Genomic DNA, 14,146 nt, shown 5'->3' on the forward strand with positions numbered 1-14,146 from the left:
CAACGGTACTCATGTTCGTACATCTATTATTATTTAAAATCAGCAATTGGGACATAGAATTCAAGTCTTTATACAAAAACTAATTTTTGTTTTTTTTCTATTAGGGGAGCCCCAGTGCCCCATTGTAATGCATTGCAAATACTTAGTGCAATTATACATCTAAGTTTAGCTCCCTATACTTTTCTGCAATTTTTTCCATGCACAAAATCTAGAAATAGAGCACTATCTTTTTGATCTGCATCTAGGGATTAGGTTCAAGTCTACAGTTACCAGGCCTTCTATATTTCTATTAATCAAGATTTTTACCACATTTCTATAATATGCATTCTATACTAGGTTACCTTTACTTCAATATCATTGATGTTAAATACAGGAAAAATGAAATTTCAATTCTTTGATTTAAAAAAATCAAGCTGATTTAAGGCTGCATACTCTTCAAACAATTCAACATAAATTATTTTTCTTTACTGAAACTTTTCAAAAGAGCATATATTTGGTTTCTTCGTCTTATTTTTGCAATAAGCCCTTTTACATGTACCATTTTTTGGCATTTCGGACGTGACGGCTTGTTGCACGGCAAAGGTTTATCTCGTGCTTTGTTACACTGCAAAAGTTTTGATAGTAATTCCATGAGATCTTGCAATTTGCTGGTTCATTATCACTTGATAGTCTATTGATAAGTTTTGGGATGTGATCAAAAATTTTTATAATGTTCCTTTTTAGAAAGTTTCCTGCTTATTACCACTTATTTGCATTTGGAGTCCCCAACTATTACTAATACTTATCAAGATTTCTTGTTTAAAGTATTTTTTCGTCTACTACATTTTTTCATGACAATTTTTTTAAAAACTTTATGAACAAGTAGTACTGTATACAAATAACACACATATAGACATATATACTGAATTCTTACTTTATTTTAAACAGAGCCATTATCCAGGAACAAGCACCCTGAAGAAAAAAGTAAATTACAATGTTCAACTTTGGTCAAAAATATAAATCTAATATTTCAGTTCAAATATAGCAAAACCCTAATTTTACATTTCCATTCATTGTACATTTTTAGCTTTGTATGTATTTTTCTGGGAATTCATTACACATTTCCTATACCATTTATATATGCAATCTACACATTTAGGGTGATCACATCGGGACTTGGGTTCCAGATAATAATAACCAAATGATAATTATATCCAAAAAAGTCCCATCTGCAAGTACAGTGGCCATACATCCCGTTTGGTAAAATGGGACGTATGGCACACAGGTAATGGTAAAATGTGACAGCTCTGATTTTTTTCCTATTTAGGGTTGCAAAAAATGTCCAATCATTTAATTCTTTTAAAAATTCTCTCTCTAAAACATTCTTTTAAGCTAAAACCGTTTTTTTTTTAAAATTCAGCTAACCTGAGTCATCGTTCAGCCATCCATTTGTGATTCTGTCAGCTTATTTCTGTCTGACACATGCGGATAGAAAACATAAGCGTTCAGACTGTTCAGTACTTATCAAGATTTTATTATTTGATGCTCTTGCACTGAAAGAACGTATTCTCTGAAAATAAGGGCTCCTATTTTTCCAATGCATTTTCTATCAGCTGGATCTTTCATTTTACATGAAGTGATTCAAAAACTTTCAGAAAGAGAAAGTATATCTAGAAAACAATTTTGATTAATTGGGATTGAATGAGCAGTAATTCTGATTAAAATTTAGCTCATGATGCAGCTGTTTTACATTAGCATGTTCATTCATATCAACAAAAATGTTTGTTAGCCGAATCCACATTCATTAGCCAAGGCAGAAAAATCAAGAGAAAAATCTTTGTTAGCCAAAAAATACATAAGCCGAGGCTTTCGTTAGCAGAGGTATCATTGTACAATACATTTTATAGATCCCTTGAAAAAGCCTCTCACAAAAAAAAAATTTGAATCTGGTCAAATGAAAGAAATTGATCAAAAACTAAAGAAACAGGTTTTTTGTCACATAGGAAGGCCATTGCAAAAGCAGCTCCACATGTGCAAACGTGATCAAGAATTAGAGGTGATGAACCCTCCTTATCAGATCACAGGTTCATAAATTTCCATAATGAAGCAACAGTTCTTCCTACTTTTTTTTCAGAATTTTAGAAACATAAACCGGGATCTTCTTAAAGAAAATGGGGAAAACCAGCTGAACACTCTCATCAACCTTGGAGATGAGATCTCAACAGCAGATGATTCGGACTACCATGCTGTCACCTTGGCAGAAGTGATCAGAGATTCTGCAAATCAAGTGGGCCCACTGAAGTTTGACAAATCTAAAGTCTACTCAAAAAAAAATGGTGGACTAAAGATCTCGAACTCCTCCATAAGGAAACGAGGAAGGCACACAGGAAAGCTGCCAGGACTAAACTTGAATCAAACTGGGCTAACTTCAAGTTCAGAGAAAGTTCAAGAAAGAAATCAGAAAAGTGAATAGTTCTTGGAAGAAGTTCTGCACAAAAATGACACTGTCAGAAACTGCCAAAGTAATTAAACTGTTCAAAAACAATTCCTATGATATATGTTATTGAACGACCAAATGGAAACTATACTACCAGCCCAGTGGACAAGCTTGAATCAGGGTTGGCAGGTTTTTGACGCATGTAAGTTTTTGACGGTTTAAACTGTCACGTCAAAAACCTCAAATACTGCTTTTCAACATATAAATTCCCATTGAAAATACGCACATTGATTGCATGTAATGCTTAAAGTGACTATGCTGCAATACATAATGTGTGATTTTAAAATAATCTTTCCCCCCCCCCACATAATTATTTTGGACAATTATATACATGTATATATACTTGTAAAATATAGAATTTGAGTAGAGCATAGCATAAAACTACGGAAGGATATGTTATGTATTCAAGATAGTTTCAACCTTCTAAAATTTCTTCAACTGTTTATTTATATATGAATATATATATATTTGCATATCAACATCTGCTCTACTTTTTTTTTTACAACAGATACATGTTTAAAAAGTTCTTTCATGCTTGCTATATATAATGTTGATTTCTGTTATTATATTATCTAGACAATCCCAGATATTTAAAACAATATTATTATTGTACATAACATTAGAATATATATATCCAGCAATCAAAATACTAAATTATCCTAAAATAATTTTTCCCCTGAAAAATTAATTAGTTCATTATTAGTCAAAATTTTTCATTGTTACCACAGTTTCTATTCTTGGGTTACATTTGGTGGTATATTTTTAAATGATAAGTGTTTTTTTCCCTTCAAAAAGACCTTATAAAAGTAGCCTGAATATACATATTTTTTATATAAAGTATCTTAGTTACTTAAGTTATATTACAATATCAAAATTGCTAATTCTTACATTTTCTAACCTTGGGCTATGCATTCTGACGCTCTATTTTTAGAAAATTCATGAATGGGGATTGCATCACAGATCTAAATGTAGTGGTATATTATCTCACAGGGTTTTGTTTTTCTTTTTCCTTCACCAAGAAGCAGCAACAGTAGTGACTGCATTATCATGCTAGGGGCAGATGGTCTTATAATCCAATAAAGACACCAGCTGCCCTTAGAGGACAAAGACCAGTGTACTAGAGAAAAGTCCAACTTTGCTATTTATTGTTTGAATTGTAAAGTAGGGAGGATTAATATGGAAACCAATTTCAGAAATTTCATTTGATATTTTTTTATGTTTAGTGAAACCAATTTCTAAGAAATCATAAATATTTAGTCTATTATTACTTTAAAATATAATGAATCGTGGTGGAAGGCCACAGCATATAGCCTGGCAAAATTTTGATAAAGTAGAGAAAAATGGAAAGATGTATGCAAAATGCATTAATTGTGGAGTTATGCGATGTAATCGTGTGGACAGGATGAAGAGCCATATAGCTCAGTGTATTGGAAGGGGCAATGATGTTGAACAAATACCTGATGTACAAAAAGCAACTACATCAACATCTACAGAGTCCACTGCTTCACAGCCTATTATTTTGTTGGAATCAACAGAACCTGAAATTTTCACTCAAAAAAAGAAGCAAAAAATTGATGACTTCATTGTGAAATCAAATTCTGCTACAACTAAAAAAATTGATTTATTAGTGGCAAAGTTTTTTTATGCCAATAATATCCCATTCAGTGTTGTTGAACATTCAAGTTTCAAAGATCTAGTTTCTGCTTTGCGACCTGGTTATAATACCCCAAGTAGAAAAGCTTTGGCTCAGTCATTGCTTGATGAAGTTACAAGAGAGGTTGAGAAAACTGCAAAAGACAATCTCAGTGGAAAAGCTGTAACTTTAATTGAAGATGGATGGAGCAATATTCATAACGATCCAGTCATAGCTAAATGTATACATTCTGAAGGTAAATCCTATTTTCTTGAAGCTGTTGAGTGTGGTGCTATTATGAAAAATGCAGATTACCACAAGCAAATAATTGACAATTCCATATGTTTGACCCACGATAAATATTCTTGTGAGGTAAAGGCAGTTGTAACTAACTGATAATGCGAAAGTAATGAAGAAAGCCAGGCAACTTTTGCTTAATGAGATTGACCAAAATTTAATAGAATATGGGTGCTCTTCTCATTGGCTCAACTTACTCGAACAAGATCTAACACCTGAAGCTGTGCTCAAACAGGTGGTTAAAATACAAAAATACTTTAGAAACCATCATTTGCCTTACAGATGGCTTAATGAACATATGGGGTCAATAAAACCACAATTACCTGGTGATACTCGATGGAAGAGTACACTTACTTGTCTTGAAACATTTTTACATAATAGGCCATTTTTTCAGAAAATAGTAAAAGATCACAAAAATGGCATTGACAAAGGAATTGTTATTTTAATCAACAATTATAATTTATACAAAGTGTAAAGATCTTTCATTCCAACTCAAGCCAATAAGTGTTGCATTGGATATTCTTCAAACAGATACAGCTACAATAGCTGACTAATGCCGTGTTTGGCTAAGCCTTCTCAAAGAAAGTGCTCTTCAGCCTCACATTGAAAAGATACAAAACAGGATGAACCAGATTCTGAGACCATTTCATTATTTGGCATATAATTTGCACCCAAAATATAAAGGTGAAGGACTGACTGATGTGCAAAGTGATTTGGCTCGCACATGGGCAACAGAGAAAATTAACGGTTGTCTGCCATTGCTAATTTCATATGAAGCGGAAAAAACTCCTTTTCCACCTTCTTATTTCAGTGCAGCAGGAAGAATGACAAACCCTGTGATTTGGTGGAAAGGACTTTCTAAATGTAATGCTTTTTCAGCTGAGCCTGCATCTGAACTCATAAAACTAGCAATGCTTTTGCTGTCCAGTCCCGCCAGCTCAGCCTCCATTGAAAGAGTATTTTCTAACTTTGGATTTGTCCATTCAAAACTTAGAAATCGTTTAGGTGTAGAAAAATGCGCAAAATTAGTTACATGTTATCGGATGCTACGTGGTAAAAATGAACCATACTATTAATTATATATCTATTCTAGACATTTTGTACCTCAAATTCAAAATCGCAAATTATAATTAATATTTTGTTTCAATTTTAATAAATTAGTGTTTGAAAATGAAACATTGTAATATCAAAGCGCCTCATCATTAAGTTATATACCTATTCTATTCGAAACATCCCAAAGCATTCATTTAGGTTTTTGACGGTTTAAACCAGTTTTTGACACTTGTCACGGTTGACGTCAAAAACCCAACCCTGGCTTGAATGTCTACTGGATTATCACCTTGGTGGACCTACAGAACCAGACTCTGGTGAACAGACTAGGGCTACCTTGGAACCAGTGGACACCTCGCTAACCAACATAACAGCTGAATATGACAAATATGCTGAAGCCTTGAGGGGATTTTCTCCTTTCAAGTCACCAGGCACAGATGGCATTAACTCTATCTTTCTACAAAAAGGATGGGAAGTTATTGGCAACAAACTGATTCTTCTCTACAAAGCCAGCCTAGCTTTAGGATTACATATCTAAAGTATAGAGGAGCTCCAAACGCATCTTACCAAAACCAGGAAAAGACACCTATTATAAATCATCTTTCAGAATGATTACGTTATCTTCATTTCAATCAGTTATTGGAAAGATTGATACTCTGACATCTTCAAGATACTCTCCATTTAATGGGGAAGATTAATGTGAACCAGCATGGTTTCAATATTGGGTACTTGGTTGGGACAGTTTTCTATTGGTATTTTCCTGGACATTGTGTTAGAGCTTTTGATAATGTTACTTTTGACTCTATATGAAAGGCACTAATAGATTATAACATTCCACCTATGATAATCAGATGCAGGGTTCGCGACAAAATATTTCATTTGGCAAATAAATAAAAGATTGAGTTTGCCAAATCGTGAGTGTCCATTCAGCCTCTTTCTTATTCAGTAATTAAATTTAAGATAGAAAATTACGAGTCAAGTTAAAAATAAACTACTGGCATCAAAGTCAGTTTTATTCACAGCAAGTAAGTAGATACAAATATATATGTCAGTCTATATATACAGTCAGTAATCCGCCCACTTGGTGCTATGAACAAAACAACCAATGAAAAAAAGGTTCACTCGGCACCGTATTAAAAAAATAAAGATAGACATCAGCATTGGAGAGAAGAAAAAAAAAGGAAGGGAAAAAAATCTACCGCTCGAAGCGAACGGATCAACATAAGATGCATGATCATGGGAAAAGAAAATCAGCATTTCTGCCTAACAATTGCCCTCCCTCACATGATCACGAAAATAAAAAGTTCATAATCATATATAATACAAGATCACTTTTTTTTCAACATCAAATTCAACAATACTCAATGCAAAATCATATCAGGAAAAAAAATATTAATATATAAAAACTTTACAAAAATTTCAATGATCATTCTCTTAAACATATATAATATTTAAACTTTCAAGAAAATTTTATCAACAAAATTTTTTAATCCATATTTACACAAAGGTTTCGTAAAAATATCGGCTAGATTATTTTTACTATTAAAGTGATATAAATTGAATTTTCATTCATACACAAGATTTCTTACAAAATGATATTTTATATCTATATGTGCTTAGTTCTATTATTTTCAATGGGAGAATTTGAAAAATCAATCGCTGCTTGATTGTCGCACAAGAATTCATTTTTGTAATTTGAAGGAAGTTTAAATTCAAATCATTACATTCATTTATTATTTGAACAATCCACATCAGTTCCTTTGCGGCTTCAGTCAAGGTGACGTATTCAGCTTCCACGGTTGAAAAACTCACACGTCTCTGTTTGAATGTCCTCAACATGATAGTTACATGGTCCAATAACAAAATAATACTGCCCATGGAAATACGATCGTCTCTGTTAGCTGCAAAGTTGGAATAGCTGTAACATGTGATATTAAAATTTTCTATGTTAGACAAGTCAAGTTTCAAGTACTTTGTATTTTCCATATAGCCTAATAATTTAATTAGACAGTTCAAATGCGCCAATCCAGGATTTTCTTGAAATTGTGAGAGGATATTGACAGTGAAACTGATATCTGGCCTTGAATGACCAGCGATATACGATAAACATCCTATCACATTTCTATATGGCAATTTTGCCATTTCTCTGGTCTTCGCTTCAGAGTTGGGACAGCTTAATTTGGATAACAAAGTTCCCTTAGCTATTGGCAAAGATGATATAGGAAATTTAAATTTTCTAAAAATATCACACATTTTACCGATATAATCTATCTGATGAATGAAAAACTTTCCTTCATTTTCTTTAAAATTGACACCTTGGAGTTTCCTAGTTTTCCCCAATATTTTAAAATCAAAGTTTGATTTTAATTTAGATACAGTCTCTTCAATATCGTGATTTCGTTTGCTAAAAACAACAATATCATCCACGTAAAGTAATAATACTACTTTGCTGTCGTAAGTGTATACGCAATTACACCAATTTAATTTTTTAAAGTTTAGTTTTTCTAAAACGCTGTGAATCTCAAAAAACCACTTTCAACCACTTTGGCGCAATCCGTAAATAGCTTTATTCAGCTTACAGACATAATCTGGGTACTAGTTGCTGGTAAAACCTTGCGGTTGACGCATAAAGAATTCTTCATTGAGATTGGCGTATTGGCAGTGTGTCCAGCCAAGCAAGCAAACTAATAAAGTGAAAAATAATCTTATTATTGAAAAATTGACGACAGGGCTAAAAACTTTGTCGTATGTTTCCCCTTTACGCTGTCTAAATCCCTGAGCAACAAGATGTACCTTATACCGTACTATTTCTTGTTTCGTCGATGCAGGAGCCATCTTTTCTAGGTATAGCCTTTCTCAACCAAAGATGTGCAGTGTCTTGATTGAATGTTTCAGGATTGTCAAAACTGGATGCAGTGTCTTGATTGGATGTTTCGGGATTGTCAAAATTGGATTTAAATTCTTTCTTTACAATATCTAACTCCTCAGATTCCGAATTAGACTCAGATTCACTTTTTATATCATCCACCTTCTCGGGTTTACGATCACACTCAGAGTCACTTTCAAAAGATCACTTTCAGATTCATTTTTAAAGTGGATAAATGTTGGTCTTGTGTCCAGGACAGCTTCTCGATCACAGTTCTTAAAGGTAACATTTATTGTTTCAATTGTATGCGTCTCATCTTGGACATCAAGGACTTGTCATCTCATAGATATATAAATTGCACAATACCTTTATAATCTTCTGGCAGGTAACACATCAGCTGGAATGCCTGATACAGGTCTTCTAAAGGATGACAAGCATCTTGGAGATGGAGACGAGATACGATCTTCTTGAGTCTTGCAGTGAACAGACCGATTTCCTCTCCCTCCTGATATCGGCAATCGAAGAACTGATCCAGCAAATTGATGATGCCAGCTTGGGTGTTGGGTCGGAAATGCTCCTCCAGCTTCTTCCAGGCCATAGCGCCATTGGCAGTGTCGGAGATGAGAGCTCTGAATTCCTTCTCAATGGTGAGGTAGATCATCGAATAGGCTCGATCTTTTCGCAGGTTATAGTTTCTGAGTTCCTTGCTAGTTACAGTGGCAGGATCAGTGGAAGCGTGCTGGGCCCATATAGCCAATCTTATTCAGTCAAATTTAAGATAGAAAATTACGAGTCGAGTCGGGCCAAGTTAAAAATAAGCTATCGGCATCAAAGCCGGTTTTATTCACGGTAAGTAATTAGATTCAAATACATATCAGTCAGTCTATATATACAGTCAGTAATCTGCCCACCTGGCGCTACAAAACAACCAATGCAAACAGGTTCACTCGGCGCCATATTCAAAAATAAAGATAGACGACATCAGCATCAGAGAGAAGGAAAAAAATCTAACGCTCAACGTGATCGGATCAACATAAGATGCGTGATCATGGGAAAAGAAAATCAGCATTTCTGCCTAACACTCTTGATGGTCAAATTGGCCATTTGATGCATGTGCGAAAATGTTTGTTCGCCAATCGTGAAAAATGTTCAGAGCTACTTCGGTATGGTACTGGGGGGGGGGGGTGTTGACAGGGATGATCAATATCATCTAGAAGCATTACTAGTTAAGCACACCCCCAAGAGCCTACATGCAAAAAACAACCTATTGTTTGAACCCCGATGATAATCTTTTCCTCAGCAGAGATGCTGTAGATGCATAAAAAGAAAGGATGCATAAAAATTTTGTTCACACTTCCCATGGGACACATACTTTCGGAGTTTTAAGAAAAAAAATACGGAGGGGGGAAAAACCAACTTTTTATTTTGTTTTTCCTCCTCCTCACCGTCTATCATGATCGCAATAAGGTGTGACCTTAAAAATGAATGAGGCTGACAAAATATCAAGTTGCATTCCGGAATAAGAGCGGCTATTATACCGAATTTACCAATTTCTGAGGGTTTTCCTCCTGCGGGTTATACATCGGAAATTACGGTATGTTTGCGGCTACCCACCCATTCAGAGACAGCATATTTACCACGTAAATTTGCTTCATTTTCACAAGAGTGCAAATACGATTTTTTGAAGAATCAGCCGTTCAAATCGTAATACAATTTTCTGAGATCATTGAAGAATAAAGAAACGAAATCTGTAAAAACTATCATAAATATCCAGTTCATCAAGCTGCTATACTGTCATGAGTTTCACGTCACGAAAATCTAGGTTTCGAACTCGTTAGGCCGCTAATACACAGTGGTGGTAGATTAAATATGATTTTCTAAAGTTCCCAACTTTCAGTTGGCTATCCTTTGAAAAAAATTCTGTTGCTACGATGCAAAAGCGGCTATTGGGATATGTGGCTCACATGGGGTGCCGCTCAGGGAAAGGCACCAAATCCAAGATGAAAGAGCGAAAAAAATTTTTTGATTGAAAAAAAGGGGGAAATGTTTGTCCACTCTGGAGGGTCGCAAAATTCGAGATGAAAGTGTGCAAAAGATTATTTTTAGGAATTGCAGGGCCAATACAAATCTGACATAGCTCCCATATTGAGGTGTGAAATAGTAAAATATGTGGAAGTTAAATGGTGGTAGACTACAGTTTTGTATCATGGGGGGGGGGGGGGGAGAGGGAGGAAATTATTCCAGCTGGGAATTGTTCAAAAAGAATTTATATGAATCAGATGATCATCAGAATCATTTGCTTCAAATTTATTATTGAAGCTGAGGTTTTCTGAAATGAAAAATCAATAAGAGACTGGTTTATTAGTAAATACCGTATATAATGCGTTTAACTTAATTATATTTGTTTTACATTTGCTACACATGTTAATTCCTCAGTGTCAATGGGTTTTTTTGCAGCTCTTTTCTGTACCAATAGAATACTTAGCAATGAATGTAAAAAGAACTAACCCTAGTTATACTAATAAATGAAACTTTTTTTGTTAGTAAGGGAAAGTGCCCAAATACTGCCCCCCCCCCAACAAAATTGTAAATTCTGAAAATTTATTTACAGTTAAAAATAATTTGAAAACTGATATTTTTAAGTAACTCAACTCCATACCTAATCATGCTGCAAGTGTGATTGCATGGAATAAATTTTTCCTAACCAAAAGAAAAAAAAACCAAAACAACGCAAATTTTGGATTTTTTGTTTCATCAAAAGTATCCGCATTCCTTCCCCCCACCTCCAGTTATTACATACACATTTATTTTAGTTGCTTATATTTATCAGTTATATTATGCATAATAATTAGTTAATATATACTACTGTATATATATACAGTCTGTCCCCGTATTCGTGGGGTCACGTTCCGGGGCTGACCGTGAATACAGAAATCCGCGAATAACCGAAACCATAGGTTTTTTTCTTCTATATTTCGTTTATTGAACATCATGAGAAGAGCATAGTGTAGAAGGGAATGTAAAAGAGGGTGCAGCGATTGTTGGTGATGTTTTCTGAAAGAACATTGTGATTTCTGTTTGCCGTTTCTTCTTCTTCATATCAAGTATGTTGGAGTGTTGACAAGGCTTCCTCTACAAATTTTTCTACATGTGAAGAAAAATTGGTCATGTCATTGGTTCATCTATGTCATGAAAATAATCTATTGCTGATTTGAGCTTGTGAAGCCCTTCCGCTATATTACTTGTGGTGCACACACTTGCCTTCTATTTATTTATCTTGATCTTCTTTATCTGGTTCTTCATCTTCAGTTTCAAGACCAGTCAGCTGCATTAATTCCTCCTCGGTCAATCTAGTATCAAAAGAACTTTGAATAGCATGTATCCACTCTCAAGGTGCCTCCTGACTTCCAGAACGAAACACTGTTTAAACCAATCCAGGAAAAACGTTTTCGTAGTCCAAGCCTTTTTATTGTTCGTCCAAAATACTGGGAGCTTTGGCTTATCCTTCCCTTCAATGCTCATGGGTTCGCAGATTTTAAAATGATGGTGGGCTTTATCATGTACCCATTCGCATTTGCGCAAAACATAGTAAGTCTATCTCTACTTGTCTTAAAACCGGGAACTCGCTTTTCTTCTCTTGCTTAACTTCTCTGCGCCATTTTCTTCCAAAATAGTGTAGTTTCATCAGCATTAAACACCTGCTGAGGTGTATAACCCTTCTCTTCAATAATTTTCTACAAAGCCTTTAGAAATCTTCTAGTTGCCTCCTGGTCGGCAGAGACTTGATTGCCGGTGATTTTTACATAGCGTGATCTGAATCGTTTCTTAAACCTATGAAACCAACCTTTACTTGCATAAAATTCTGATGAAATAGACGTTTCGCCAGCCCTTTCCTTATGGAAGAGTTACATTTTTCGCCTTTTGTGTTAAAATATTACAATCAATTGGAATACCTTTTTGTATCAGTCTTGTACCCACAAAAACAGCATTTTCTGTACGTGAAACACATGGATCCTGTAGGTGCTGGAAAGTTTTGATTGCCATGGGTGCAGCTACAGCTGCGGCTGAACGAATTTCAGATTCCTTTTTCTTGATATATCTCACCGTAGATTCGTTGATTCCGCAATGGCGAACCACAGTAGGTATTGACTTACTTTCGCTAAGCATAGTTTTCGTCAATATATCCAATTTTTTTTGTCAAGTTCTCACTTATATTTGTTTTTTCAAAGCATTATCATCAGCAATAGAAGAATGAACCGTCCTAAACAAGCATAACTCAAATTTTGCAAACAAAACATGTGAATGACGATTGCTGAGTGCGGTCAAAAACAAATTTTCCAATAAAGGAAAAAAAAACCGCGAATATATGGAAACCGTGAATACGGGGGGGGGGGGGGGGGGCGACTGTATAATTAGTTATATTTATATTGCTCTTATATTTTCTTACTTCATTATATTTATATAATTAGCTTTTCTTCATGAATAAGACATAGAAGTGTTAAACACAGTATAAAAATGTCAACAAGTGATCATATATCAATCAAAATGAATCTAAGTAGTCAGGAGAAAAAAAAAAAGTTTCTTTCCCTCTTGATACTCAGAGCGGACGAATTTAGGAATTCATCTATAGAGCAAAAATTGACTGTTCCTGACTAAACGACTACAGTTATTCAACTATGACAAATATTCAATGCAATATGCAATTAACGATCTATAAATATCACACACACAATCACTAATTGATGAAAAAAACTTTCCGTAAGGCATAAATATATAGCAAAGTTGATTTCGCACTGTAACAAGTTATAACAAAAACTATTTTTGAAAAATTAAAGCATGAATGAAGAGAGGAAAGCAACTGCATCATTGCAAGTAGTCAACTGAATGGGTCTGAAGAGTTTTCTTGTACTTTCGCAAGATAGCAGCACTATAGATGAAAATTAGAGAGGGCGACAAATTTACGGCCGGGAACGAATTTCGGGCACTTCCCCTAAAGCTTTGGACTGAACTTTTTTTTAGAAATCAATTATTTGTTTCATTCACAGGGGTGCCTGTTAATGATGGGGGACCCACATTTTCCCAATAAACTGGGTCCCGGGACTCAGGTAAATTAGAATGGAGTGGCATCTCTACCTCAGTATCATGAATCTCATTAAAACAGTTGCAGAACAGAATATATGTAAAAAATATAAATCAAGTATTTCCGTTCTTGTTAATGGTCCCAGCAGGCAACAATTGAATTTCAAAAATGCTTTTGAATTGTAGACAGCAAAAAAAAAAAAAAAAAATCTCTGCAAATTCTTGAGAACTAAAATATTTTTGTACTGTAATTTACATTTTATATTAAACAGTTTTTATTTATACATGATTTGCATTTTGATTTATATTTTCATCTTGAAATTGATATAAGTTGTTTTGGAATCCACATTTTATGACACATTAATTTGGCTAAGGTTCTCTCTCATTTGGCTACAACTTTTTCCATCTGATTGGCCAAATTGCTACAATTGATAAAAAGTCAGGGCAAACTCTAATCAGATAGATTGATCATATGCTCAGGAACAGAACAATTATTGCCCATGTTCTTGATGCCCAAACTGCAAGAACAATCAGGAGAGGTTGCCCGCAAGGGGGAATTATTTCTCCATTTTAATAGAACATAATCTTCAGCTCTTTGATATCTGATCTAATAAAAAGACCAGAATATACCTAGGCTCATGCAGATGATCTAGTCGCGTGAAGGAAGATGAAACTCCACTTCACTATGTGGGACGATGCCTTGCCTTCTCTATCCAGAGAAGGAACTATTTTGGTGATCATTAGG

The 14,146-nt window shown here is 34.6% G+C and overlaps 1 protein-coding gene across 2 annotated transcripts in view; it reads right to left on the reverse strand.

Annotated features, from left to right (window-relative positions):
* Nucleotides 1-14,146, reverse strand: part of Tmem63 (transmembrane protein 63) — a 154,100-nt gene that overhangs the window by 107,232 nt on the left and 32,722 nt on the right. For both annotated transcript variants that reach the window (XM_089238706.1, XM_089238707.1), the window contains exon 5: nt 914-951. In XM_089238706.1, coding sequence (XP_089094832.1) covers nt 914-951 — 38 coding nt within the window. The remainder of the gene's footprint in view (nt 1-913; nt 952-14,146) is intronic.

The sequence above is a fragment of the Pholcus phalangioides genome, unplaced genomic scaffold (genome assembly GCF_987345545.1).
Source record: "Pholcus phalangioides strain wild (caught in Gottingen) unplaced genomic scaffold, Ppha-v1.0 ptg000011l_1, whole genome shotgun sequence".
NCBI classification, from domain to species: Eukaryota; Metazoa; Arthropoda; class Arachnida; order Araneae; family Pholcidae; genus Pholcus; species Pholcus phalangioides.